General features: G+C 43.7%; 1 protein-coding gene across 2 annotated transcripts in view; it reads right to left on the bottom strand.

Annotated features, from left to right (window-relative positions):
- The window catches only part of maml3 (mastermind-like transcriptional coactivator 3), a 516,812-nt gene that overhangs the window by 235,392 nt on the left and 253,539 nt on the right, over window positions 1–27,881 (bottom strand). For both annotated transcript variants that reach the window (XM_070872145.1, XM_070872144.1), the window contains exon 2: window positions 5,852–7,354. In XM_070872145.1, coding sequence (XP_070728246.1) covers window positions 5,852–7,354 — 1,503 coding nt within the window. The remainder of the gene's footprint in view (window positions 1–5,851; window positions 7,355–27,881) is intronic.

Genomic DNA, 27,881 nt, shown 5'->3' with positions numbered 1-27,881 from the left:
ACATAACTGTAGCCCCTCATCCCTGGTACCATTCTAGTAAACCTCCTCTGCACCCTCTTCAAGGCCTTGACATCCAGCATGGGCATGATGGGATGAATGGCCATCTTCCGTGCTGTAACCATTCTATGATCCTTCCTAACCTGTGGTGCCCAGAATTGGACACAATACTCTAGCTGAGGCCTAACCAGTGATTTATACAGGTCTAGCAAAACTTCATTGCTTTTGTATTCCATCACTCTATTTATAAAACCAAAGATCCCATTTGCATTTTAACAGCCTTCAGCTTGTTCTGCTATTCAAAGATTTGTGTACGTAAGCCCCCTGGTCTCTCTGTTCCTGCACCCCCTTTAAAATTGTACCATTTAGTTTATATGGCATCACATTTTTTCTTCCAATATGCATCTTCTCTGCATTAAATTTCATCTACCATTTCACCAGTCTGTCTATGTCCTCCTAAAGTCTGTGACCATTCTCCTCACTGTTTATTACAGAACTAGAGATAGTTCTTAGGATAAAATTACAATCCAGAAATCCAATCTAAGGTTGAAATGATGACGTCACTCTGGTGGCTTATGATCCTGCTGGACCCATGGATTGATTTCTGCTTTCATTTCTCTCCAGGTATCTGTTACAGTAGAGAATATTTCCTTCTGCTCTTTCAAGATGCTCCAAGCTCAAAATGGAAATGGTTGCTTTTGTCAGTCTGGGTAGCTTTGTTCAGACTGGAATTGTGATAGAGAGGGCGGGTTACAAAAAGAGCAGGAAGTGTTAGTAACCAGAGGACACACATTTAAGGTAATCTGCAAAAGAACCAGAGGGAAGATGAGGATTTTTTTTACACAGAGTTGTTTATGCCTGAAAGGGAGATGGAAGCAGATTCAATAGTAACTTTCAAAAGGAAATTGGATAAATACTACAGGCATTAACATAGGTTATTACTGCAGGCACTAATGTAGGATATTACTGCAGGCACTAACATAGGGTATTATTACTTCTATTAACATAGGATATTACTACAGACATTAGCATTGGGTATTACTACAAGCAGTTACTGCAAAAAGTAACATAACCTAAAAAAGGCTTTAGGTGTGCTATTCAGGGATATGGGGTAGAAATTGGACTTTGAGGTGGTGCAATTTCAATTTTGGGCACAAACATCCCATGCCCAAATTACAGTTGAAAAATGTCCAAGCCACTATTGGGTTGAGCTGGTTACATATGTAAATGAAGGACATAACACCTGTTTTAGGCCCCTTGCCAAAATTGGATAGGGATGAGTGCTCAGCTTTATTCAGCGAAGGGCAAGTTTTTCTTTAAAAAATCATGCTGTGGAGCCAGGAGGAACAGGAGTGCTCCTCTAACACCACACTATCCCGATCACTCCACTCCCTCGGGATTTACCTTCAGGCCGGCAAGGGAACCGTCCCAATATTCAATTTCATTAAAATGGGTGTGCTGCCTATGGAGGCTCAACAAGCACCAGCAGCTCGCCCAAATAATGTTAATGAGGCCCAATTTCAAGCAGGTCTAGGGCCGCCCGGTTAGAGTGCATGTCGCTAGTATGGTGCCCACTTCAGACCTCAAAATGGCACTAATTGAATTTCAACGCCATAGTGTGGGTTACTAAAAGTTTCTTGTAGAATTTTCTCTTGCCTTTACACTTCTGAATATTTTCTGTCCATGGGGTAAATTTCCCACACAGTGGGCTAGTCAATTAAAATCCTCTTTATCAGCTGTGAACCGTAATTAAGAGTCAGTTAAGCACTCAAAAGAGCACTGGGAACACAAAGTCAGCTGTGTACTCAGCAACGTTGCTGTAGGTTTGGGCATTACTGGATGAGGAAAGTTATTGTTACAGGACAGGAGCTGCAAGCTCAACTGCAAGAACTGAGAGAGGAGGCAACACAGTTCATGGGCTTGATTTCCTCCCCCACCTGAGTGAACCAGGCATGTGAGGGGGTGGCTGAAAGAAGACAGCACGAATCAATCGACAGTGCCAGAATTGGCTTCCTGCCAGGCAAAACTTTATGTAATGTACAACCCAAGAAGAGATTCACATAGCAAGAAAGCATCTAGGAGTAGCACCATGCCAGCTCAAGATGCCAACATTCATTGTATTGCAGGAGCCCATAATAACATAAAAAGTGGCTATTTTCGAAGTTCTGAGGTTACAAATGAAGGACAAGGTGGTCTGGGCACAAATACTTGGAAGATATAGGTTGCCCCTTTAAGAAATGGCATATTCAGACACTGTAAATACACCCAATATTGGCCTGGAAGGAACTACACATATTACCATCGGGTGTAACTACACACAGTAATATAGAGTGGAACCACATACAGTAACATTGGATGTGACTACACATAGTACCATAAGCTACACACAATCAGCGACTACATACAATAACATAGGGTGTAACTACGTTCACACAGTACCATAGGGTGTAACTACATATAGTACCATAGGATGTAACTACACACAGGACCATAGGGTGTGACTATACAGGTACCATACTGTACAACTACACACAGCAACATAAGATGTAACTATGCGGAGTGACATAGGCTGGGGGTATACAATAGGTACTGCAATCAATTTTCACTGGTTGTATTTCGTGTGCAGAGTCCGTGAAGTTAAGAGAATCTGTGAAATTCATCAATAAATTATGGTGTTTTACAAAGATTTTAGAAGCCATTGATAAATTTCATAGAGTTCCCCAACTTCCACAGAACAAATGTAGCCCATGAAAATCACACAGGCCTAAGGTATTGGTCCAGGTAGTGATGGAAGATTTAGGTTGTTCAGATGCACGCTTGCTGCAGGTGAATTTCCTAGGATCAGCCGAATTGATCATGGTTTGGGGGACTCCTGTCAGGTTCCCAGCCACCCGCACTGGAGAGTCATGGAGAGAAGGATGGGGGATCCATGCTGCTGACTACTCCGGCCCCTCAAGTTGCTTAAAACTGCTGTCTTCCTCCAGGCCAGGAAAATGCAGTCGGTCTCTACAACATCATGCATTGTGCCAGTGTGGTAGTGAAAATTGATTGCACTGTTCCCCCCCACCCCCCAATATTCCCTCTGCTCCCCATTGCAATGAATTCCACTCCTTGGGACCTTTTAACTTTTAAATGGCCTGAGCCGGCCCGAGCAATGCAGGACGCCTATTGTATATGGCACTCCCGATGTCCTGTTTCGTTAATATGTGATTGAAGAAAAATGTCACTCCATCATTTCTCCTTTGGGTGATATGTCTTTGGAGCAGGCATTTCTGGTGCTTGGTGAAAGTGCTGACGGAAGATAGCTACTGGAATAGAAATGGCCCAACAGGGTGTGTTCCCACTCAAATTTCCACCCGTGTTCACTCAAGCTATGCCTGAAAAGCAACATAACGCCAGAGTTTTCACTGCGGACACTGGATAGTACTGCAGCTAGTTGTGAGAAAAGCAAACTGAAAGATTCATGTAAATAGAATTTCTCTGTATGTTTACTATGTGTACTTACACCCATGTTACTGCATGTCTGCCTCTGTCACTGGTTTTAGACATTTTATGCATTTCATTTATACACCTGAAATCCCGTATATATCTGAAGTTTATTTTCTAACATCAGCAATAGAAAGTGACTACAGTGCAGAGACCAATGCACCTTTTACAAGATAAACGCTTGAAGCAGAGGAAGATACCGGGCAATGGAGAGAGAGTGGGGCAGTGGGATTCATTCTGAAGTGTTTGAGCAATGAGCCGGCAAACAGACATGATGGGCTGAATGGACTCCTTCTGTGCTGTAAGTGGATGTGGTTTAGCTATGTACGGTATAATTCTGCAGCTAATGGGGAAAAGACATGGAGTATTATTGCAAGTGGCAATATGGCATTTGTAATATCGTTGTTTTTTTTGCATGGTATATTACAGAGCTGTTACTTACACAAAACATGTAAGATTTTGAATACAATGAGCACACCAGATATTGCAGACCTACAGTTGTTAAACCAGAGATATTGGTCCCAAAATTCGTCACCATTTATCTCCACTTTTTTGGAGCCAACAGTGTTTTTTGGAGCTAACGTAATGTTGCAAGTTTCGTCAATGATATAACGCCATCCTTAACAGATAACAGACGTTTTTTTTAAGTACTGTTTTTCTGACGTCACTCAGGGTCAAACCCACCCATAACGCCATTTTTGCGAGTTTCGCCAATTAGGATTTTTTTTTTAAGGCAGCGCTATGGACCACTTTTTAAAACCTTACTATACAGATCGAAAACGGCATTACCGACGCCATCTTTGGAAACAGAGCTGAGTTATAGCTTTTGGAGGGAGGAAATAAATATATTGCAAACTACTTAAAAATGCTTGTGCGGAGGGAAAAGACTAACTTTATTGAAGTTCAAAACTGCAATTGCGAGACGTGGTTAGGTTCCACCACCAAACTGTTGACTTGGCTTCCACCTTCTGTTTCCGGCCGAGGGTTGAATCCTGCCGGCCTCGCTTGGCTTCCACCTCCCTCTCCCCTGACTTCTTTCAAAGCCGAGCGACGAGCTCCTGTGTCCGGCCGAGGGTTGAATCCTACCGGCCGCCCCTATCCCTAGCCAAATGGTGGCTGCGGCGGACCACTTTGCCATGGGATAGGGATGGCTGCGGTGGGCCATTTGGCCAGGGATAGGGGCGGCTGCAGTGGGCCATTTAGCCAGGGAACACCTAACATGCTCAGTGACTGTGGAACAGTAACACAACAAAGAAAAGTTGAAGGATGTCATATTAGCACTATACAGTCCAGTACTCATTTGCAAATCGGACGGGAGTTCACATTTCAGCATCAATTCACTTCCAGGGCAGGTTAGCGACAGAGTAAAGCTCCCTCTACACAATTATATAAAAGCAGCCCTCAGCCCACAGTTCCTTCCTCTGGGAACCAGAGAGAGACAACTCATTCCCTCCCATTACCTCGCGTTACCCTGGAAACCTAAATGCTTGGGCATGCGCAGAGAACGGGCCTCATTTTATTGGTGCTAACGATTAGCTCCACCCTCAAAACCAAAGGTCTTTCTGCACTGTGCCAAAATCGAAAACAATTTTGGCAAAACTTCGGACATTTTTTTGGTGCTATTTCAGATTTTTAATAAGGCCATTAATCTGAAATAGCGCTAAAAAAAGCAATGTGGAATTTTGGGTCAAATAATGCAATATTTGATATTGTGATATTGCAAATAATGAGCACTACACTCAACCATTGTGCTATTTGTGGTAACCCTTTATAACACGAGTCTGTAACTGTGACAGTGGTGATCAGGAAACTTTGAGAAGCTTTTTCATTTGAACAAATAAAGTTATGTTTACAGAATCAACAACCAACGCAGGATTACCACTATAGTACAAGTAGAATCAAATAATCAGCTACTGCCGGAGAGAAATAACAAGACACGGACACAAGTGAACAGTTCAGACATCAAACTGTGAGACCTACGTTTTGCTGCAGACCTTTAATCATACACTGTTCCCTGGTTACGATTCTTAATCTTTGAGAGTTTGTAAAGGCAAATCATTCTCAGCATATTTACTTATTTAACATAAAGTACACAAAGTGCCCTCTAAAGCAAAGCCTAAAGCAAGGAATTACAGAGTTTGTTTCAGAGAGCCAATTTTACTCAGACTGGCGGAATCAATGAATCTTAAAAAAATATGGCGCCATTAAATACAAGACCAATTAAAATATGGGGCAAAATCAAAAGATCAAAAGTATGCACAAACTTACACTTCAGAGAGATGTGAAAGGCCTGAAATAAGGGAAATCATCAAGCTGGAAAAGCATCCACCTTGCCAACATTAAAAATCAATTTTCTCTTCTCACTTACCGGACCATGGCTTGGCAGTGTTCCATAAGGTATTGTCTGGGGCAGTAGTCCTTTCTGCTTCATTAACAGCATGCGCTTCTGTTCCTCACTAATATGAGAAGCCTGAGGTTGAACATGTGGCTGCTGTTGCTGCATGTAGGGTATCATGGGAGTTTTGTTCTGATTAGCCATTGGCGGTGTCATTCTCTGGCCCACAGGCTCAATATTATAATGAGACAGTGGCTTAGTGTTAGCATACGAAAGCATAGGCTGTTTGTTCACCGAGGTCTGCCCCATAGTATTTGGCTGCTGATTCATTATATTCATGTGGTTTTGTGAGAGGTAGTTATTAATGGCCTTCTGAGGGTTGTTTGTCATAGTAGGCACCATAGGCTTTTGGTTATTAAAGGCCTGTGGGTACATCATCGGGCTATTTGGTTTGTCTGGATTAAAGGGGCCTCCAAAGGGACTGTGTGGTGGAGCTGCAGGTGACCAGCTCGGTGCCTGATTCTGCTGGTGCGGCTGTGTTTGCTGCTGCTTTTGCTGTAACAGCATAGCTCTTTGTTGCTGCTGAGCCGCCATTTGCTTTAACTGTTCAGCTCGAGAAAGATCGGAACCAGTTGATGGTAGAGCTCCTGGACCAGATCCTGGACCTGGTCCCTGTCCTGACCCTGACCCAGAAGATGTAGTCATCAAAAAGCCATTTCCAGACCTTGCATGTGCTTGACTTTGATTTGGGGTTTGCTGCTGGGGTTGGTTTGCAGAAGTTACTGGTGAAGTGGCAGGAGCAGAAAGTGATGAGATACTTGATACAGAGGATACACTGGATACTGTAGAGACATTGGAAAATGGAGGGCCTGATGAAGACGGTCTAACCTGTGGAGATCCCATCGACATCTGATTAAAAGGAGACTGGCACATCTCACTCTTTATGTTTGCATTATCTGGTGGGACTGGGGTCTGCGACGTGGGTCTGATAACTTCCATCTCCTTCTTTTCATCAAAATCTTCATTAAATAGATCATGCATATCATCTTCTGGAACTGTGCTTGTTAGTTCATCAATTAACTCCTGCCACTCTTGCTCATTAAGATTAATATCTGAGAACAGTTTATTCTGATGGAGAAGGGAAGCATCTGATGAGTCCATATAACTTGGATCATCAAGTGGCTCTTGTTTAAGCTCCTTGGTTAATATTAGGTTGAAGTCGTCATCGTCTCTGGTGCCATTGGCTTGCAGGTTCACTCTTGGATGCCTGCCCTCCTTGTTTATGTCATCAAAACCTGTTGAATTATTTCCACTGGTCGGTATTGGAAGTGATGGTTTTATGTCAAGTTGATGCAGAGGAGAGACTGAAGGCATGGGGATGTTATTAGACAGGGCATTGCTCTGGTCTACCCCAGGTCCCTCTTTTCGGACTCGCTTGCTACTTGGAGAGAAGCTGCTGTCAGATACTCCATTTTGCAGGTCTCCATTTAGTGGTGAACGTGCACCTTCAAGCTTCCTCTTTACAGTTTCTTGAAGCTTTAAAAGGAACATAAAGAGACTTGATTATTAAGATTGTCTGCGTGACTCATTAAGAACACAGAAACATAATTCTCTACAATACAAACTTGTGACCAGCAAAATATAGTTGAACCTCATTACTGCAAAATTCTGGGGAACAGGAAAGCATTTCAAAAAAAATCTTACAGACTTAAGCTGCTTTTCTGACTAAAGTGGATACTCAATCAGGCCAGTTTGTAATGGGGGTGGGGGGGGGAGGATTATTCCTCCCTCCGGGTGGACTTCCGGCAGTTTAGTACTTCTGCCTGACGCTCCATATCTGCCTCGGCACCAAGCCACTTTCCTGGTCCGGCTCATTAAGTATGCACGGTGGATTCCGGCTAGTCAGTGGGAGGATGCCAGTGCGAAGGAGGAGAAACTCGGCCATGTTGCAGTGGGAACATCACTGCGGCACCAGAAGATCTGGCGAGGGACCTCAATGGGGGCAGAGGGTGAAGATCAGAAACCATGTCCCACTGAAGGCCTCAGCCGAGACTGGGGCTTTCAAAAACGATGGGGTGTAATTTTAACCTAACTTGCCCGTCTGGAAATAGATAGGATCGGGTGGTTTTACACCGATTTGGAGAGTAATATTGGGTAACGGGTAAAACTAGCATTCCGCCCCATCCTGCAAGTCCCTCTCATTCCATGGGGGTATCTCAGAACCAATGTTAACCCTATTTTTTTTTAACAAACTACCTGTCTCATTCAAAGTTTCATGCATGCGCGACATTTCACATTTAAAAAGACAGTCCTGGGCTGCGTGGGACCAGCAGACAGCTGTACAGCTTAGAGGGAACAGTGCTCAGTACTGTTGCCGCCACCTCCTGAGGCCTACAGTCATCATGACAGCCTCGGGAGGTGGCGGAACAAAGGAAAATCTACAGGGAACTTGGGCCCTTTACCCAGCTACCACATTGCCATTTGCATGTGGCTAGCAGGGAAGGAGCGTGCAGCAGTTGTCCCAGCGGGATGGGAGGAGGGAAATCGCAGTCAGGGATTCCACTGTGATTCCGCCAGATTCTGGGTGGTATCGCAGCACAATTCTCTCCCGCAATGTCTATTTAATACCAGAATTTGGTCTAGCTGTACAGATATAGCTCCAGTAAATTCATCCAATATATGCATACTGGGCAACTTAAATTCTGTATTCTTAAGGTTCCCAACTAAATGTGAAATTCCACTCTTGATTTGGTTTCGCAGCTTTTATTAAAATTGTATGTTTTAATCTCGCCACCCGGTCCCTGCACCAACTTAACCACCTCCACTTTTTCTCCCCGGCTCTCCTGGACATGCCAACTCACACAGCTCATTTGTAGACTGATTTCAGAATTCACCAATTTATTCTCAAACTCAGTGATATATTTTCTGCCATTCCGTAATTTTGGCAAAAATGTATAAAGGTGAGTACTGTACGATGTTACATGATTTATACTCGGGTCTACTGCTAGAATTAGTGAATGGAGAGATATATATCTTTAATATTTAGTTTTTTGTTCATGCAGTTACATCAACAAAGAAGTTCCATTGGATAGTTTCCTATAAATAGGTGTTAATTGCTTGGTACAATAGAGAATACTTGAAAGACAACTCCACCAGCTGTGAGGTGGCAGAGTGGTGGGCATTTACTTTGTATTTATAGTCCACCCACACATTAAAATTCCTCATCTCAGTTGTGCTACTGTTGGGAGATCGGGGCACTGACCAGAGGCCAGGTGCTTCCTGAGGGGAAACTCAGAGGAACAGTTACTTTGTGCATCTCTCCTAGTGGCCAGTTTCAGATCAGAACTGGTATCAACGTAGAGACGGAAGGGTCAAAATACACCTGGGCCCACTTTTGACCCAACCGGGTGGCTCAAAATTGGGCTATGGGCGTCATTTCTGTAATTAAGCTGAGCTGCAGGAGCCTGTCCTGCCTCCACGGGCAGCTCGCTCATTTGAAGAAATGAATATTGGGCCACTTGCCTCACCAGCGACAGCCAGTAGTAAATCCTGGGTGAGGGAGTGCGCGAATGGGAGAGGGATCAGACTACTGTGGATTTGGGGAGCACTCCTCCTCTTATCTCCACGGTAACATTTTAAAAAAATGTGGGGTTTTTAAAAAAAATCTTACTTTTTGTTGGTGGTCCAATATTCAATTTCCAATTTCAGCAAGGGGGCTGAAAGCAGCTGTAAGGCACCTAACACCTATTTTAGGTGGCTGTAAGGAACCTGAAAAATGGCCCGACTCAATTTCAGGTCGGACACTTTTCAGGCATCCTTGGGGCGCATGACGTTGGTCCCTGAAATTGGATCGCGTTGTGTCCATAGAAAACGGGCATAACGAGGTCAATTTCTAATCCAGATGGTGCATTGCAGAGGTAGTCCATTAGAAGGAGGAAATAGAGTAATAGGGGCCGAAATTCAACCCCGCCTGAAACGGGTCGCACCTTCTGCTCCTGAAGTGTTTTTTTCTGCCGCGTTGAATGAGGTCGCCTCTTTCAGTAAATTCAGCTCTTTGTCTTTTTGTCAGACAGACTGGAAGTCGGTCATAGTGGGGGCGGAAGTGGGGCGGTAAGCAGCAGATTGCCAACAAGAGGGGCGGAAGTGGTGGCGGGACAGAGTCACCGCCGCTGTCAATCATCAGCGGAGCGATGATGACGTCATGACGGGTGTGCGCCACTACGCTCTCCCCTTACCTTAAAGGGGACAGTCTTCGGCATTTTAAAACTTCAGTCCACTGGGCCACCAGGGAGGGTTTCGGCCGGGCCAGCGGCCTGGCACCCAAGAGGGTGTGCCAGGCTGCCTGTTGGCGGTCCGGCCAAACCCGCGAGCGTAACTGTCGGCCTGATCTGGCAGTCAGCCGGCAAAAAAAAACATGCCAGCCACAGCAGTGCGCCCTCTTCTTGAAGGGCCGCCGTGCTGCCATGGCTCACACACTGAAAGCAAGGTGCATCGACAGAAAAAGCTGTCGGGGGCACCGCACGGCAGATCAAAGATTTTCGGAGCTAAATTTCGCTGGAGGCGCGGGAGATCGGCGGTGCGCTCTTTGATGACGCACTTAGGAGGGGTCGGCAGCAACGGGGCGAAAGGTGAATTTCGCTGGCAGCGGCCACTGGGTTCCGCCGCTTGCTGGTGGTAAGAGGCTTTTTCGGGAGGCTGAATTTCAGCCCCATAAACTCTACCCATTCTCCCGCAGGAGATTTGGTTCAATTGGGGGAAGCTGTTCTTTCTAATTTCAAGGTGATTGACAAATGGACCTCGTGTTTTATTCATAACGAAACTGGAGATGTAATACACACTGGGAAATTTACAGTCGGGTTAAATTTATTTAGATTTACATGGGGTGAGGGGGTGGGGGTTCGGTAAACAGGCTTTACTGTAGTAGAACGATTGAGGGTACAGGTCTGAGAACTGTTCCCCACCCCCCACCCCCACCGCGCATTGGCAGGAAAACAAAAGCTAGCGAAGGGAAAAATGACTTTTATGTTATCTGTCACGAAAATTCCATTAACTAGCCCAGGTTTTTTGGCAGAATCAGATACTGTATATGCAATTCTCGAGGACCAAAACAGCATTATTCACAACCACTGAATTATGAAAGCTCTCTGGGAGCTCTGTACATCTCTGTCATACCACTGGTGTACTCCTGCAGGCCTCACGGCTTCCTCCAACTTGGACTGTCATTCATTAGTCATTGCACTCGAACTAGGTTTGATTCCTTTATAAAGAGATTTTGTACCACATTTGTAATGGTTCCTGTTAGTGGATTGTTTCTCCCACAAGCCTCTGCTGGAACTATATTATAGTTCTTAAAAGGGCACTGTCTTCATGAAAAAGTGTTTTGACAAACCTTTAATTTGTTTGTTTGCAAACACCTACGGTGACAATGCAAATCACATTTTAACACATTGCCACGTCTCTTGAAAGCGATGGCATGCACCAAAAAGGTGCCGTGCCATTTCTCTCCTCCCAAAAAAGGTTTCCCAAACACTTTTTCATGAACCCAATGCCTCTTTATTAATTCAACAGCAAAACAAGACCAAAAATATCTGGTGTGAATAGGATAAATGATGTCTGTGCCCTGCTTTCTCTTGGGTTATGTAGTCTACAATCTCTAATGCAGGGATCTCCAAGCATTTTGTCTTTGTGACCAGCACAGGTACACACCTTGGGGAGAGCAACATATAAAATTTGAATCCACATTCCTATTATTTTCCCTATATCTCAAGCAGCTCATACTAACAGATCGTGGTGTTCTGACTTAGCATTTATCCACCAATGAGAGAACCCTTTCCAAACCTACAGGCCCACAAACTCGAAACAGTGAATAGGAATTACATAGAAATTACAGCACAGAAACAGGCCATTCAACCCAACTGGTCTATGTCGCTGCTTATGCTCCACACGAGCTTCCTCCTACTTTACTTCATCTAACCCTAATCCTATCAGCATATCCTATTCCTTTCCCCCGCATGGATTTATCTAACTTCCCCTTAAATGCATCTATGCTATTCTGCTCAACGATTCCATCTGGTCGCAAATTCCATATTCTAATCACTCTCTGGGTGAAGAAATTTCTCCTGAATTCCTTATTGGATTTATCAGTGACTATCGACATTTATGACCAACCCTTCTAAGCTGGGCGGCTGGTCCTGCACAGTCCAGACTGTTTTTTCCAATGTATGCGTAAAACTGCGCAGTCCCTTAAAGGAGCAAAAAAATGAAGGGAAAACATTGTTTATGACCCTAGTTTTGAATTCCCCCACAAGTGGAAACATCTTCTCTAGATCTACCCTACCAAACCCCTTCAAAATTTTAAAGATCTCTATTAGGTCATCCCTCAGCCTTCGTTTTACTAGAGAAAAGAGTCCCAGCCTTTCTTGATAGTTATAACCTCTCAGTTCTGGTACAGAGGTATCATCCTTTTAAATCTTTTTTTGCATCTTCTCCATATCCTCTATATCCTTTTTGTAATATGGAGACCAGAACTATGCACAGTTCTGTAAATATAAGTGAACATAGAAATGGGTTGCCTGGGTTCTGTAGTAGCCTGCCTGGGCTTTTGGGGGGGGGGGGCGGGGGGAGGCCATATTTGGACATCGTTGCTTTAGCAGTTTATTTTTCAGTCAACTGAACTTCTCTTTGTTTATCGTCTTTCGGTTGCATTCCAATGTCAGATATAATAGATAAGCACTGGGTTGTTTTCGCAAAACAAAACCACACATCTTCATGTGAAAAGCAGAGAGGAACCAGCATCTCATTGAAAGCTCTGCATATTAGAATTGATATTGGTTTTGCTATCTGCTTTTGTGGCCGGAGAGAAGATAACCTTCGGGTTCACATAGATTATGCTGCTCAATATAAATGGAGGGTTTCTTTTTAACCTTAAGCACCACTCACATTCAGCTTTTACAAACTGAAGCAAAATGTCTCTTTGTTACTTGTTATCTTAATAAAACATCATCGCCTGTACAAAAATGAACAGGAAAAGCTTTTTTTGTTCTGTTGAGCGACATGTGATGCAATTGCATTATTTGCTTCATGGACGTGTTCATTGTGGTGCTTGTGAGTGTAGTTGTTCCAGGCACCCTCCTCTCCAAAATGGAGATGATTTCCTCTTCTGACAAGAATCATAGCGTTGAAAAGGGTGCTTTTATTTTATATAAGTTCTCAAATCTTCTCCCATGAGCCTGGCCTCTACCAGAAACCTAATCACAGCACTCCCAACACAAACAATTACTTGTGTAACTGTAACACTTAAGGAGCTGATGTAACGCACAAAAGAGCACAGTCCACCGACAAGACAGTTGGTGCAGCTTTTATCTGCTAATGGCTGCAGAAGCTGCTCTGCTCAGTGCCCCACGGATCCCAATCCATTTCCTCCCCCAAAACAACAAAAAACACCAAGGAGATGTTACTATAGCAACAGACTAAGCTCAGTGCAGTGCACCTCCCCCCCACTTCACTGGCTGCCACTGTGACTTCAGAGGACAGTTATTTCAGCTATGCAAAGGAAGTGACCGGTTATGCTACACTCTGCCTCTTTTTGCCTCTACTTGTTATGTTACACAGTAAGATGACTGTTATGATAACTATCTTATTGCTTGCATTTATACAACTCTTTTAAGTATCTCTAAAAAGGACAACTACATTCTCAAAGCCAGTAAGCCGCAGTTCACTCATCTTCCACAATTTTCTTTAAGTGTTCCTTCGAGGAGTAGCTAATTCCTAATTCATCCCTGGCTTTCTTCCAGAAAGTATCTGCTGGGGCCCCCAGCTCTCAAGAAATGGGAAACATATACGGTTTTTATTGTCAGAAATATTTAGCAGAGAGCAGGCCACCTCTAAAATTCTGACATTTCACTGAAATGAAATGCAAGTTAGCTCACACGTAGAATATGACCAATTCAAATCCTGACCTTCTACACACAACCAAAATTGTTGCAAGGATCGTTTTGTCACTTGGGCAGACGTTAAAATATTCACGGAAATGTAGAAACAAATCGAGTCCACATGTAGGCGGGAAAGGCACCAGCTTAGAATTTGGAAGTTTGTACTGTTTTATTTAAACAGGTAAATGACTGAAATTACTGTCATTTTAAGTATCTCTTCAAGACTAAACAAATCAGCAGAGCTTACGTAATCAGGCCATTAAAATCCTTATGTTGTTTAATTTCTTGCTCACTTGTAAGTAAAGAATTAAACACTGCAAATACAGTAACAGCCCCACAACCGCTTCCCAATTCTGTTGGGAGCGTTATCCCAGATTGTTCTAGGATGTCCCTAGGGATCATGCCCTGGCCATGTGACCCAATTGCTTTACTGTAAGCACCCCATACAGCCAATGGAGTTTCTGTAGGAAAATAAACTGGTTTCATGCAGATCTAAATAGGTTCCCACCATATGAGTGGATTTCCTGTGACATTGCTCACGGTAAATCAGAGGAAACATCATTTTGTGACGATGAGAGCATTACGAGATGTAATTCATAATTAGGTGGAGCTATGTTTAAAATTGCCTGTCCCTTTAAGGCCATACATTCTAATTGCCATTCGAGACATCCTGAGGTCAATCAGTTGGCAATTGCTTTCTCTTTTTTTTAATGATACTACTTGTTCATTGTTCGGTTCCCTATCTGTTCAAACTATGATATGTTGCTGTTTTATCGATATGATACTTGAGTCAACCAGCGTGCTAATGTGACACAGACTTTGCATTTGTGACAATATCAAGTGTAACTGTCCTGCTAGATGAGATATATATAGATATATATAAGGACAGACTAAGATGAGAACATAAACTTCTTGCCTTGATCTGCTTTAAACATGGAACTTTAAAACACCAGAATGCAGCGAGGATTCAGAATGCAGGAGGGAAGCAGCAATGCACTTAACATTCAGACCCACTGCTGACAATATAATTGACTGAGAGATGCTTAACATATTATCTTGTCAATCACACTTCCTTTTTCTTGCTCCCTTACTTTTCCTTTCCTGAAGTAAATGACTCATACTGAAAGAAGGCTCTGCAGGTGCCAACATCCCTCGGTATCTCGCCCACGAGGGCCATTCTTTAAGAAAGAGCGAGGACCAGAAGACTGTACTATCATTGCAAGTACGGGACGGGGGGTGGGGGGTGGGGGGGTGAGCATCACGGTCATATTTGATCCTGTCTTCACTGGACATCCACACACACATGCATTTTTTTGCAGCAGACGTTGCTGGATCACAATCAGAGCTGAGAAGCCCAGCTGATTTCCCCCTCCTTACCTCATGGCACTGACTCCAATAGCAGTGTCTCTAATGAGACCCTGGCAGAGATCATGTTACTCAGCACGTATCATTGGATTAAACCTCGCAGCTTCTTGGTCAAGCCCCTGACATAGAGTGCAGTTATGCACTGAGTTATTAGGAGAGCATTAATAGTATTTTTTTGAAAAGATCGAGGTTAAAAAAAAGCTTGTGCCCCGCAGATATCTTTGGCCAACATTTTGACGGGAAGAGGGAACAATTTCCTTTGCTAATTGCAATCTTCGGGCCATTTTCAGACCTGCTTGATGGAAGAGGGTTGAATTAGGCCAGAATTCTCAGGGAATCCCAGACTTTAATTCATAATAATCTAGCTCAAGTAATATATATATAAAAATCATTCAGTATTATCTACTTGAAGCATAATTAAGCAATGCTGCTGTCACACCTCTCTTCCTTACCCAATAAAGTCCTACAATGGTGATCTTCTTAAGTTAGATACACAAATCTGTGCAACACTGTGTTGATAGGTAAAGTCTGGATCAACCAAGCTTCAGAATTACAATGTGCTGCTGCTTCAAACCATGTTTAGAAACTGAATAGGGAGTTATTGGAGAGTCTGAACTAAACCTATTCTTACCTGTTGAAATGTAAAAATAACCAGCAAAATCCCACCTACTCATTCTTTTTGTGTTTCTTCCCCCTTCTAAAATATAACACTCATCAACTCCACACCGTGCCTTGCAAGAATGTGAATGGGCAATGAAATTAAAGGAACAAACGAACAGGATTCGGCCATTTAGCCACTCGATACTGTTCCGCCATTCAATTAGATCATGGCTGATCTGCACCACAGCTCCACGTTCTTGTCTTCGCTCCATATCCCTTCATACCCTTACCTAAGAAAAATCTATCAAACTTAGTTTTGACATTTTCAATTGACTTAGCCTCAAAAGCTTCTTGGGCGAGAGAGTTCCATATTTCCACTGCCCTTTGTGTGAAGAAGTGCTTCCTGACATCACCCTTGAACAGCCTAGCTCAATTTTAAGGTTATGCCCTTTTGTTCTGGACTCTCCTACCAGAGGAAATAATTTCTTCCAGGAAGCCAATGAGAAAAATATGTTTAAGGGCCTGAATGCCACGCCACTTGGTTTCCACTCCTCTTTAACCACTGCCTAGCACGGCTAAGTGTTCTATTTGCATGCAAGTTCGGGTACCGGATATTTGCTCATCAACATGTGACTCAACTAATCACAACAAGTTGCATTTATATAGCGCATATAAATGCCACATCTGGGAAACTACTAGGAAAACACTGCATAAAAATTAATTGGGCCCATTTTTTTTGGGCAGTGCACTCTTCCATCAGAAGTTGGGCTCCAACTGCATTTCGAGGAAGAGCAGGGGAATTATCCCCATTGTCCTGGCCAATATTTATCCCTCAATCAAAATCACTAAAAAGCAGATTATCTGGTCATTATCACACTGCTGTTTGTGGGAGCTTGCTGTGTGCAAATTGGCTGCTGTGATTCCCACATTACAAAAGTGACTGCCCTTCGAAAGTACTTCATTGGCTGTAAAGCACTTTGGATGCCCTGAAGTCTTCTTTTTCTTTTGCAACCATGCACACTTCTGTCCTCATTTGGTGTCCACATATCCATTTTCCAGGTGGTGTCACTGGATGTCAAAAACAAGCAGGAACCCCGGATGATTTTGCCATCCTTAGCTTGAGAACACCAAGGCCCATAATAAATCTGGTCATCTGATTGGATACAAAACAAAACAAAAATCCAACTGACTGATTGCAGATTTCAAATCTCCAAGGAAGGATCTTCACTGTCAAGTTATACAATTAGAGGCAGCAGAGACTGTCAGTGATATAGCTGTAAAGCAGCCTGTGTCCCCTGCTACCCAAGCCTCCAAACTGGAAGGTGATGCATCACACCAAGGAGCATCACTGTAGGAGAAACATTCCAGATATAAAGGAAACCTGGATTGATTTTTCTGCCTTTTCTATGTCTTAATTTTTGAAAACTATTAGAGAGGTATTTTTTGGAATATACATATATTTGCATGTACTGATGGGAACACATTTCCCTGATGCAGAATGAAAAAGAAAGGAGTTTTTGTTTTTATTTAGGTGAGTAAGAAGGGCCTCAGTATAGTGTGGCCAATGCACAGTGTTGTGTTTGGAGAAAGAGTCAGACTGAATACTGTGAGCTCAAAGTAAAGTGTGACGTTAGTCTTTTATTGCGTGTCTCCAGAGTGCCTAAATACCTGTGCTCCCAAGGGATTATGGGATCCCTTGGGACTCCAGGGGATGAGCCCTCTGGTGGCTGTACAGAGTAAATACAAGTCCACATATATAACACACAGTAAATCTCATTCTACTCTGCCTCAATCCCAAAACTAGAGAGCACCACAACTGCTCCTGTGGTGGGGGCGGGGGCGGGGGAGGGGGGTTCTATTTTGTTAACCAATCTATGCTGAACAGTAGGCACTTTTCTGCTGTAGACCTGTACCTAATGGGAGGTGGATTGGAACTGCCCAAACTAATTTCATGCAAGGCCCTTACAGTTAGCCCTTTAGAAAGCAGTCTGGATTGAACATGGATCCAGGTCCCTGAGGTGAAAGCCAAGCAGTCCTGTCAAAGACTATTCTCAGACTTAGATGGAATCCGAAAAGCAACCTTCCCAGCAGCTCCTGTCAATTAGCTCAAGCTTCCTTCCCAACTACAATCTTGAGGAATAGATCTAACAGAGAAGAACCTGGTCTATTTCAATCCTATTATTCCCATCATTGTGATGGTGCACAATTTCTAATAACCTACATTCTGAATTTGACACACTACAAACAGCATAACCCCAGTATTATTATGTCATAGGGCTGATGTAAATGTAGAGCAACAATTATAATTTTAATAACCTCAGTAATCCTACCCTATTCAGTTAGGGACCCAATGGAATTTCCTAACCGAGTACCAACAAACTATTAAGTAGCTCTGAGTCTTGCTCAATTTAACCTATGTCAAAACTGTATCTTAGATTGGTTTTCAATTTTCATATGATGATACAATACAAGATAGCAACTACACCACAGTCTTTCCAAGAGGTTTCTGGAATTATGGAATTCCTGGAGGTCGGCAGGCAAACAGCATGCACTAAGCAGTGTCCCTCAGGATTTAGCACATGTTGATGGCCGGGCACCACTTTTTGCATTGAGGCTCATCTCAGCTCAAATGTAACGGGGGTTAATTTCCAGACGAGTGCTCCCACTTATCCACCATAACTTTGGCGGAAGAGCTGTGGTAACCCCGGAAAAATACATAACAACACCAGTTATCATCACATAAATTCACCTACAACATATTCTAGGTACCAAACACAACCCTCTTGATTCCTTGATACCCTTTGAAGTCGTGGGAATATAAATTGAACACAAGTATGAAATCAGCCTCAGAAAATCCATCTCAGACTTCAAAAAGTCCTCAAACTCCAAACTGCCCTGGCTCAGATCAGCGTCTCAGGTAGGAAATGCCAGAGCTGGAGATATCAGGAAACATCTTCATCCAACAGGTGGAATTATGTTTATAAGTAGCAACTCAACCACGGCTCCCCACCGGTATTAATTCTGAAGCTTGACAATGCCCTCTCCTGTCAGGGTTGTAAGTTTCTTCCCTCTTTCACCAGAGGCATGTGTGGGCTCAACTACAACTATTTTAGTAAAACAATAAATCAAGTGGCCCCTTATTAAAGGGCACTAAAACCGACAAATTAAACAAATGAACTTTTAACAATAATGGTTCAAATTAAAATTTGGTTGCCGGGGGTGATGATGCACTCCAGTTCCTCTGGTGCCTACCTCTTGTGGAAGGTCGCGAGTGTACAAGCTTGGGAAGGAAGAGGTAGCTTTAGAAATCTGAAAAAGAAATCACACAACATTTGTGTGAAGTGCTCTCTGATGGCTTAGCGCAGAGGTGTCCACACTATGGCCTGTGCACCACATGTGATCTACAAGCCCTGACAATCTAGCTTGCATGAAGTTCGCATTACATTTGTCTTTCTTATTGCCTGGTTTGTCCTGTTTGAACTTGTTAGCTTGGGAGGTTTGGAAAGGGCTATTCGCAGCACTGTTGCCTTGTTGCTGGATCAACCTAAATCAGAATCTATCAGTATCAGCAGCTTAAGACATACTTTAAGTTTTGTTTTGGCCCACAAGACTCTGTGATATGTATCTGAGTGGTCTATGAAGACAAAGGGCTTAGACAATGCTGGCTTAGCAGCTTTACAGAATGAGAAGCTGAGCCATACAGACCAGGAAGATCCTAGGTTCGAACACAATTCTATGTTGACCAAGCCTCCAGAGGCAGAGGGAGATATAATTGGGCCTCAGTGCCTCTCTAATTTAGAGAGGGAAAGGTTTCTACTCCTGATGGCTATCCAGCAACATCTACTGGAAGATACGTCGAGTGAGAACAGGATCAGATTCAGCTATGACAGCCGCCCCCTGTGAATACCTTGTCCACACTCATTGTTCTGACTTGTATATAATTAATGGTGGCACGGGTGAGGTACCATTTGGCACCGTATCCCAGCAAATGTTAACGACTTCAGGTGATCATGGAAGGAAGGAGATAATTACACAGAAATTAAAAAATGGAAATAGGCCATTCAACTCAACCAGTCTGTGTTGGTGTTTATCGTCCACTTGTGCTGTTGTCCTAATCACATGCCTGTTCCCATATATTTTTCTTCCTTTTCCTTCAACCACCCATCAAACCTATTCTTAAAAAGTCTACTCCAATCGCTAACAATCCACAGCCACACAACTTTCTCCTGTTCTCTATCCTAAGTCTCTCATATTTAATCTTATATCTATGTCCCCTTGCCCTACATGCCTCAATCTCTGTAAACTCTGTTTCTACCTATCATATTCAATGTCTTCATAATTTTAAACACCGATATCCATCACCCATATTCTCCTCTGCTCTAAGGAACACACCCAGTGGACAATTTTTTTTTGTCTCACTACCGCCCTGTTTGATAGTGTGAATGGGGCAGTAACAAGACAAATTTGTTTTCAAAAACCTACAGCTGTCTTCTTGCCCGGGCCCGCCCGCCTGTTGTGATTTCTGAGTGGGCCTCGAAACAGGCAAGAGTCTCATTAAAGTATTCAAATGGGGGTCCAATGCCGTATTTAGGACCCTGATGCAATTTTGGTCTTCTGCGTGCTCTGCCCAGTCCAACTCAGCACCGGGCAACGAACCAGTGCTCCTTAAAGGAACCACTGCAGTCTGCTCCAAAAAAGGTCCGCCTTGCCAATAATGACTGCTCCTGCTGTCCTCACAAAAATTATCGCACTCGCTTAAAGACCCATCTCTGGCTCATCTCTATCGGGGTGCTGTTGGATCTTGGACCGCTCTCAATTTTGAGCCACTATCACTGGCAACTCGTAGATATTATTTAATGAGGCCATACCACAAAAATGATTCAGGTCTCCAGCACGCTTTATCAAGCGAGTGAAGCGATTGCTCTGCCCACAGCCCGTCCAAAACAAAAATTACCCCCTCCTCATCCAATTTTTCAAGCCTGAAGAAAAAACTTTAAAAAAAGACCTTGTTCTTTGCCTTCCGTTAGCACCTCCGGGGGACGCTAATGGGGCGCAAAAGTGTTTCGCCCGGGAGAGAAGAGGGGCTATCGGCTCCAGCGAAATTGCACGGGTGTTAGCGGAGGTGAGAATCTACTAGCACGTGCCCCGCTAGTAGCGGCCCAGGCCGCTGCGCTGGCGATGATGAGGTTGATGGCGGAAATTGCCCAGCGCCCCACTGGTGATGCCAGCGCCAACCTCGCGGATCACGAACCAGGCCACACACCTATCACGAGGCAACTCGCAACATCCCTCCCCTTTAACGGAAGGGGAGGGGTATTGAAATGCGTTAGCGCTACGTGGAGAGATCACATAGCGCTCAGTGAAGAGGCCATGCAGCACTCCGCGATGTGCCCGTGTAGTGCCCCTGATCCCGCCCCGAAAGGAAGTGGAGTGCACAACATTGCGCTCCACTTCCTGTGAGGGGCGGTATCCCCGATTTCGCTTCGGGGAAGGACTTCGGCACAGGGCGCAGAATGTCCAACCCCGGAGGTTACTGCCACCAACCAGGACGATAGCCAATTTTGCCCCCTTGATGTCCGCCCTTCCATCAGAGGATAGGCTCCAAATACATTCAAAATTGGATCGAAATCAATAGAGTCTTGTAAGTCTCATGCTCCATTATGAATGAACTGCGATTTTAACCTTAAGCCTGAGGCAAACCTATAAATGATTGGAGTTCCAATGTGATGTGTCAAAGAGACTGCAGGAAGTGGCAGAACCACCCATGGTTCTTCAGCCAAAGTGAAAATTGCCTCACTCTGCTCCTAAGAGATTGATTATAGAACAACACTGTTCGATATCTCAGGGTTGGCCACTCACTGGCCTATGTTGTGGTGAACGGTATGGAAAAATTAAATCAGTCAAATCTTCAAACATTATGTGCAGCACACTGAATTCTTCAAAGCAGAAATCGGTAATGGCCATCCCCTTTTAGTTTTACCTTTTTGCCAAGAATGCAATGGCCTGGTTTTTAAAGTAGTCTTAGTTCTCAATTCGCGGACTTTGCACTGCATGTCGAAGAGTCCATTTTGTGCAAACAAGGATTAAAATCAATGGAACTCAATAGATACATAACTCTCAGTTCAGCACCAATAAGCTCCTAGTATTTTTCAAAAGATGAACTAAATATAGTTTGTGAAGAAGTGATGCATCAAGGATATTCTAATGTTTGTTGTCAATATTTCTATTGCAAACCCCTGCTTCTTGTATCCTCCTGGTAACTTCTAGGTAAGGCATTGTGGCAGCAAGCTTAACTCTGGTCAAAGTGATCTGGATTTAAGACTTTGGCATGGATGGGGTTGAAAATTCTTTGCCCTACTCCGCGTGCCTCCACTTTTAATCCTGCCAGAGTCAGGACGGAGTCACTTCATTATAATAACAGCAGCAGAAGCCCAGCGGAAGGGGACAGTGTTGGAAAAGCAGTTCTGTCAAACTGCTGTTGCTGCAGCTGCTGTCAACCAGCAATGGCAATGTAAGGACTACTCCAATCGGCCCCTTTTGAAATAAATCATGCTGCTGGGATTTAAACTTGGGGATCTAAGTCACAATCCCTAGGTGGGCTCTGCTTCCCCCGCTCAAAGAATATGAACCCGGGTTCATCCTGGCATCTAGGTAGCCATGTGTTGGAGAGGTCGGAGCAGAGGATTTTTCTGCCCGGGCCGTGTTTGGGTTGGATAACTGACTTCCACCAGGAACGCATCTCCGACCCTGTGGAAATTTGGGGTCCCCTATTTATATATTAATATATATTTGCACAAACAAACCCAAGAAGTTCATCAACAACAACGACTTGTATTTATATAGCAACTTTAAACGTAGTAAAACGTCCCAAGGTGCTTCACATGAGTATTACAAGGCAAAAAAATTGACATCGACTCACATCAGGAGAAATTAGGGCAGGTGACTAAAAGCTTGCCCAAAGAGGTAGGTTTGAAGAAGTATTTTAAAGGAGGAAAGAGAGGTAGAGAGGCAGAGAGGAAAGCCAGTGCTTAGGGCCTAGGTAACAAAAGGCACCAAACTTTCAAGAGCTCTCCTGCCAATTCAAAGGGTAAATGCACTGTTTGATATAGTACTGACTAATACATAGCAGAAAGATCCCTGGTTCGAATCCTGGTCTGTGCTGAGCAATCTAATCTTAGCCGGAGGGGTGGCAGTGGTCTTACAGCTGATCTCAGTGCCCCAGGGCCGGGTGTGGTGGTGGGAGGCAGAGGGGATGGGTGAAAAGCAGCCAAATGTACCCATTCCTGGTCACTATCTAGTGAGTCATGTTGGAAAGTACATTTGAATGGATGTTGACGGAGAACAGGATCAGGCTCGCTGCAATGGCCTCCACAGTCAAATAGCCCGCCAACACTCACTATCTACGCTCACACATGAAAAATACCATTTGGATGAAGGGGCAAAAGTACCAAAGGTGGTGCAGCAGATAGGGAACATTATTCCATCATAAGTCACTGCCTTCATAGAACAAAATTGGAAAGAATGGGCTGGAATTTGCAATAGTTTACCGCCCAGTTTCTGGGCAGTATTGGCCATTGTGAGCGAGAAATTCCTGACCTGAGTTATGCCGGCGGTTTCGAGGTACCGCTGGGGAGCAGACCACCGGCGTGCACCGCCCTGGCGCGATATTTGGCTCAGCGGTGACCCGTAGCTGAGTTTTTAAAAATACGCCCACAAGGATCAGCGGAGCTGGGCGGTAGGTGAGTAGCTCCCCAAGAAAAAGGTTAGTGATTGGTTTTTTACTAATTATTTTAAAAATCTGTTGTGGTTATTTAGTTTTAAAGTGTCTTGGGAATGTTTTTTTGATTTTTTTAGGTGATTTTTTTGGAAAAATTATTTTTATTGTTTTTCTGCTGTTAGGCCCAACCCGCAGCCTTGGGGTAAATTTTTATTGATTTTTTAAAAATTCATTGCCTATTTTGCTTAGGAACCGCCCAATGGACCCTAAATTGAACTGTTTCGCCCAGAATGGTGGTGCAAGGCCCATGTTTTTCGCTTGGCAGATTTTTTTATTTTTTGGGGAGGAAGTTTTCTCCGGTGATAATCTTCCCAGTCTTTTGGGCGGCAATCGGGCGCTGGAGATGATAGGAAATTCTAGCCCAATATTTCTTAAAAAGAAATCTGTTCAAAAACTCTCAACAGTACAAACAATATAAAACCCAAAACAGTCAATGCCATCTTTGATGCAAAACAACTTCAGAAAATGAAAATCATAGCCTCAAAAGAAAGTTTTAAATTCAGACGTAAAAATGTGTGTGGGTCTAAAAATGGACTAAACTATGTGGCTTTGTAAATTAATTTCATGCTTTGCCTTTGTAAACAGAAGTCACACATTTGGCTTCTGACTGCGCAAAACATTGGATTGGAATGTAATTTATGCAACAATAATTGACTTGTGTTGTGGAAACTGAACTCATTGTTCACTTGGTATCTCTCCTGCCTCTGGGTTAGAAGGTTGTAAGTTCAAGCCTTACTATAGGAGTTGAAGGGTCACCGATCTGAAACGTTAACTCTGTGTTTCTCTCCACAGATGCTGCCTGACCTGCTGAGATTTCCAGCATTTTCCGTTTTTATTTGCATTCATTTAATTGCTTCGTGCTAAATTATTAATAGGTACATACCTAAAATTATTTTATTGTTGGCTCTTAATTAATTTATCCATAAGATCGGCTCCATTTATAGCTCACTAAAGTTATTTCATAGAATCACAGAAGTTGAGGCACAGCAGCCATCCCATTCCTCCTACGCCAGTGCCAGCTTTTCAGCTAGAGGACAGAATTCGCAAGGAACTTTCGCCAGTTTCCTGCTGTAACTCCAGTGGAATTTCCCCACTGGGAAAACAGCGAAGTCTCAGGATGTACTGGGTCTCTGCCATTTCTGAGTTTTCCGATGGGGCCTAGTAAGAGGCAGAATCCTTGTTGGCCCTGTCAAAGGGAAGCGGGGGGGGGGGGGGGGTGGTGCGGGGGGGTGGTGGCAATAATGGGTTACTCCCAATGCCAGGAATTCACACGCCCATGGCCTACAAGGAACCTGGTATCATATGTTAGGCTGGTACACCAGATGAGAAGAGGCAAACTGGCCTTCAATTCCAGTGCAAATAGGCCCACTCTGGTGGGATGAACAGCTATGTCCTGCCATTTACACTGGGATGCACCCATCCAGGTTTGGGCCCATCTACTCTCATCGCATTTCCCCGTATCCTTTTATATTCCTCCTTTTCAAATTCTTATTCAATTCCCCTTTATGTGATGTTATAATCTTTGCCCCAATAGTCACTTGTGGATAGAATGTTAGAATCTTTTACATTAGTGGTTATGATATTAATACATCATAATAAATACAAATATGGACCTATATGCACAAGCTTTGTGTGTGAAAGTTTACAAAACCTAAGTCAAACAAAATCCCACTTGTTTGAAAATGAGTCCTGTTTACAGTGACAAGCTGAGAGGGTACATACAGCTTGAGTCCTGCTGTTTAAACAGTTGTTCTCCCTCATTTACAAAGAAGCAAAATGACTCCAGCTTTGCAAACGACACTTGTGCCTGTCACTTCACCTTTGAACCCATGACACTTTACTTATGCACGCGCCCAGTTTACTGCTGGGGGAGGGTTTACGAGTGCCTTGGCCTCGGCTGAGGCTGATTTGATGTAGGAAAGCCTAGTTTTTCTACTGACTGCACACTGCACACTGCACAATACCCGACTAACGGTGATTAGTAATGTCACCAGATGAAACATTCCATTTCACAGCACAAAGATGTCACAACAAGACTGATGGCACAACAATCATTCAAAAAACATTTGCTTTTTTTAAACCATGAATCACATACATCTATAAATCACATTTTTACAGAATTCCATTGAAGTGTACCTTCATTTATCGTTTTAACTACATGCAGTTCTAGTTTATTTTGCCAAGAAATATAAAATATTTAGTTCTCTTAACAGTTTTCCCTGTTGATTTATCAGGTATGTTATTGGTGATCATGGATGAATGAAGAGGGTGGGGGAATCAGACCATGGTTTTATCTACCACAATACAGAGTGTATTGTTATACACTGGATACTATGACAGCCCTCCTGCAGCAGCGGTAATTGTACTTGCACACACCCTCCAAGAGGTGGACCACAAATGAAAGCCAAGCTTCACTTGAGAAATGTGGCTTTCAGACTGCACCAGGTCATCCTGCTGACTGAACCATGTCAGCTCTTACCCCGCAGCAATCAGAAGCAAAAAGCAGTGTGCGTCTCCCACAATTCTTTGCACTTGATGTTCAAGATGATGGATGTGCTTACACAAAGCAGCAGCCGCACTCAGCGTCTCTCTCGGTGCTGTGTGCATGTCAGTGTTTGAACCAAATCAGACTTTTGCCAATCCCTCCCCCACCCCCACTCCAACCCACTGCTAAACAAACACAAAGAGCATTGTGTTGGATTGGACTGGGTTAATTCACCTCACCGTCAGCTCAACTGAGCTCGATTAACTGAGTAGATGGTGCTAGAGACCTATTTTCATTTGTATTTCTTGTAAACTGTAGTAACCTTTTGGGCACTAAGTGGTTTTCTTTATACTAGAATTGATTTCCCATCAGCTAATCCCAATATGAACAATATACTCAAGTTGGAAACTACAGTACATGAGTGGCCTAGCAGTTCTGGCAGACTACCTCAGAGCCGAATTAGTACAGGCCTTCGAGAGACTGCCTTGGAGCCCAATGTCGTAAGCAACAGTGAGCTTCTCTCACAGACCACAGTTCGAGCCACTGTGGTATCAGATGCAGTAGAAAACCTATCTCATACACTAGTGATTAGGAATGCCTCATTACATAGTCCGAACTCTCTAGCTCAATGTCTGGGCAGGCTTGGTAACAGACAATAGAGAGTCTTTCTCATGGACCAGGACTGGATAGGCCAGTTATCATATAAGTAGAAATCTGTCCTCTTGGGCTTAGTGGTTGGGGAGGCCTGGTATCAGAGACAGTAGAAATATTGTGTCGTTCTCTAGTTATCAAGGAAGCTTGACATCATAGTAAATGGGTCTGCTTTACACCAAAGTGATTGGGAGACCTTGTAACAGACAGTAGACAGCCTCCCACATAGCAGAATGGTTGGTGCAGCCTGTTAGACCAGCCTAGCAGGTCCAGGTTAAAGTGATCTGGGAACAGAATTAGCTTAGCTTCCCAGCCCAAGGGTTGTGGGCCAGTAACTCCAGGGCTGCTTGGCACCTAAATCTGCCACCTACTGCTGGAAACTAATTTTGTTTTGCTGTAAGCTGGGTAACTGGATGGAGTCACACCTGTAACAGGATTGGTGGGGGGTGGGGGCAATGAAAATAGAAAAAAAATTGATTTGGTAAACTAGAAGCAGAGACTATTCCATTAGTTTAGGGGGCTATGGTAGGCAGCTCTTGTGGTGAAATGAAGCATGCGAATTGGGATTAAAGTAATAAGGGGGGAAAAAAATCTATTTTAGTGCATTACAGTGAGAATGTATGGTTTAAACCTCTTCCTGCCCCACTTAAATCACTTGGTACAAACTATCCAGTATGTAAACTGCATGATAGTGAGTCATATGGACCAGGAAATTCACAGGTTCAAGCCCTAATCTGCAATGAGTTAGCCTGTAGCAGTTGTGATTATAGGCAGGGGAGGTGGTGCTTAGCTTGTTTCCCAAGACATAGTGGGAAAAGGAGGCCAGGCTTGCTGCTCCTGAGCACTGTCCAGTCCCCCTGCTGGAAAGTGCACCTGTGAATGAGAACAGAAGCGAGCAATTTATTTATGTACACTCTCAGTTTCCAATCACACACTTCGGGAATGGTCACTTGGACAGTGTATGAGAGAACTGCTAGAAGCCATGGAGTAAAACAGAATCAGGACTTTCAGTTGAGGCATATGGGAAGAAAATTGGAATGAAAAATATCACCTCATCATACACTGTTTTCCTGGGCTCTGTTGAACATTTGCAATTATCTGACTATAACTGCTTCAGTCTTACGTTTTATTAACACAATACTGAAGTATTATTACTGATGCCCCTGCTTTAAAGTCAGCTCCAGCACATAAACCCACACACGCGCTCACGCCGCTAGTTGGCCGAGATAAACTGACAAGTCAATTGCTGTATAG

The sequence above is a fragment of the Pristiophorus japonicus genome, chromosome 2, assembly GCF_044704955.1.
Source record: "Pristiophorus japonicus isolate sPriJap1 chromosome 2, sPriJap1.hap1, whole genome shotgun sequence".
In the NCBI taxonomy this organism is placed as follows: Eukaryota; Metazoa; Chordata; class Chondrichthyes; family Pristiophoridae; genus Pristiophorus; species Pristiophorus japonicus.
Note: the sequence above shows the minus strand (reverse complement) of the source record. Positions and strands in the feature narration are given on the sequence as shown.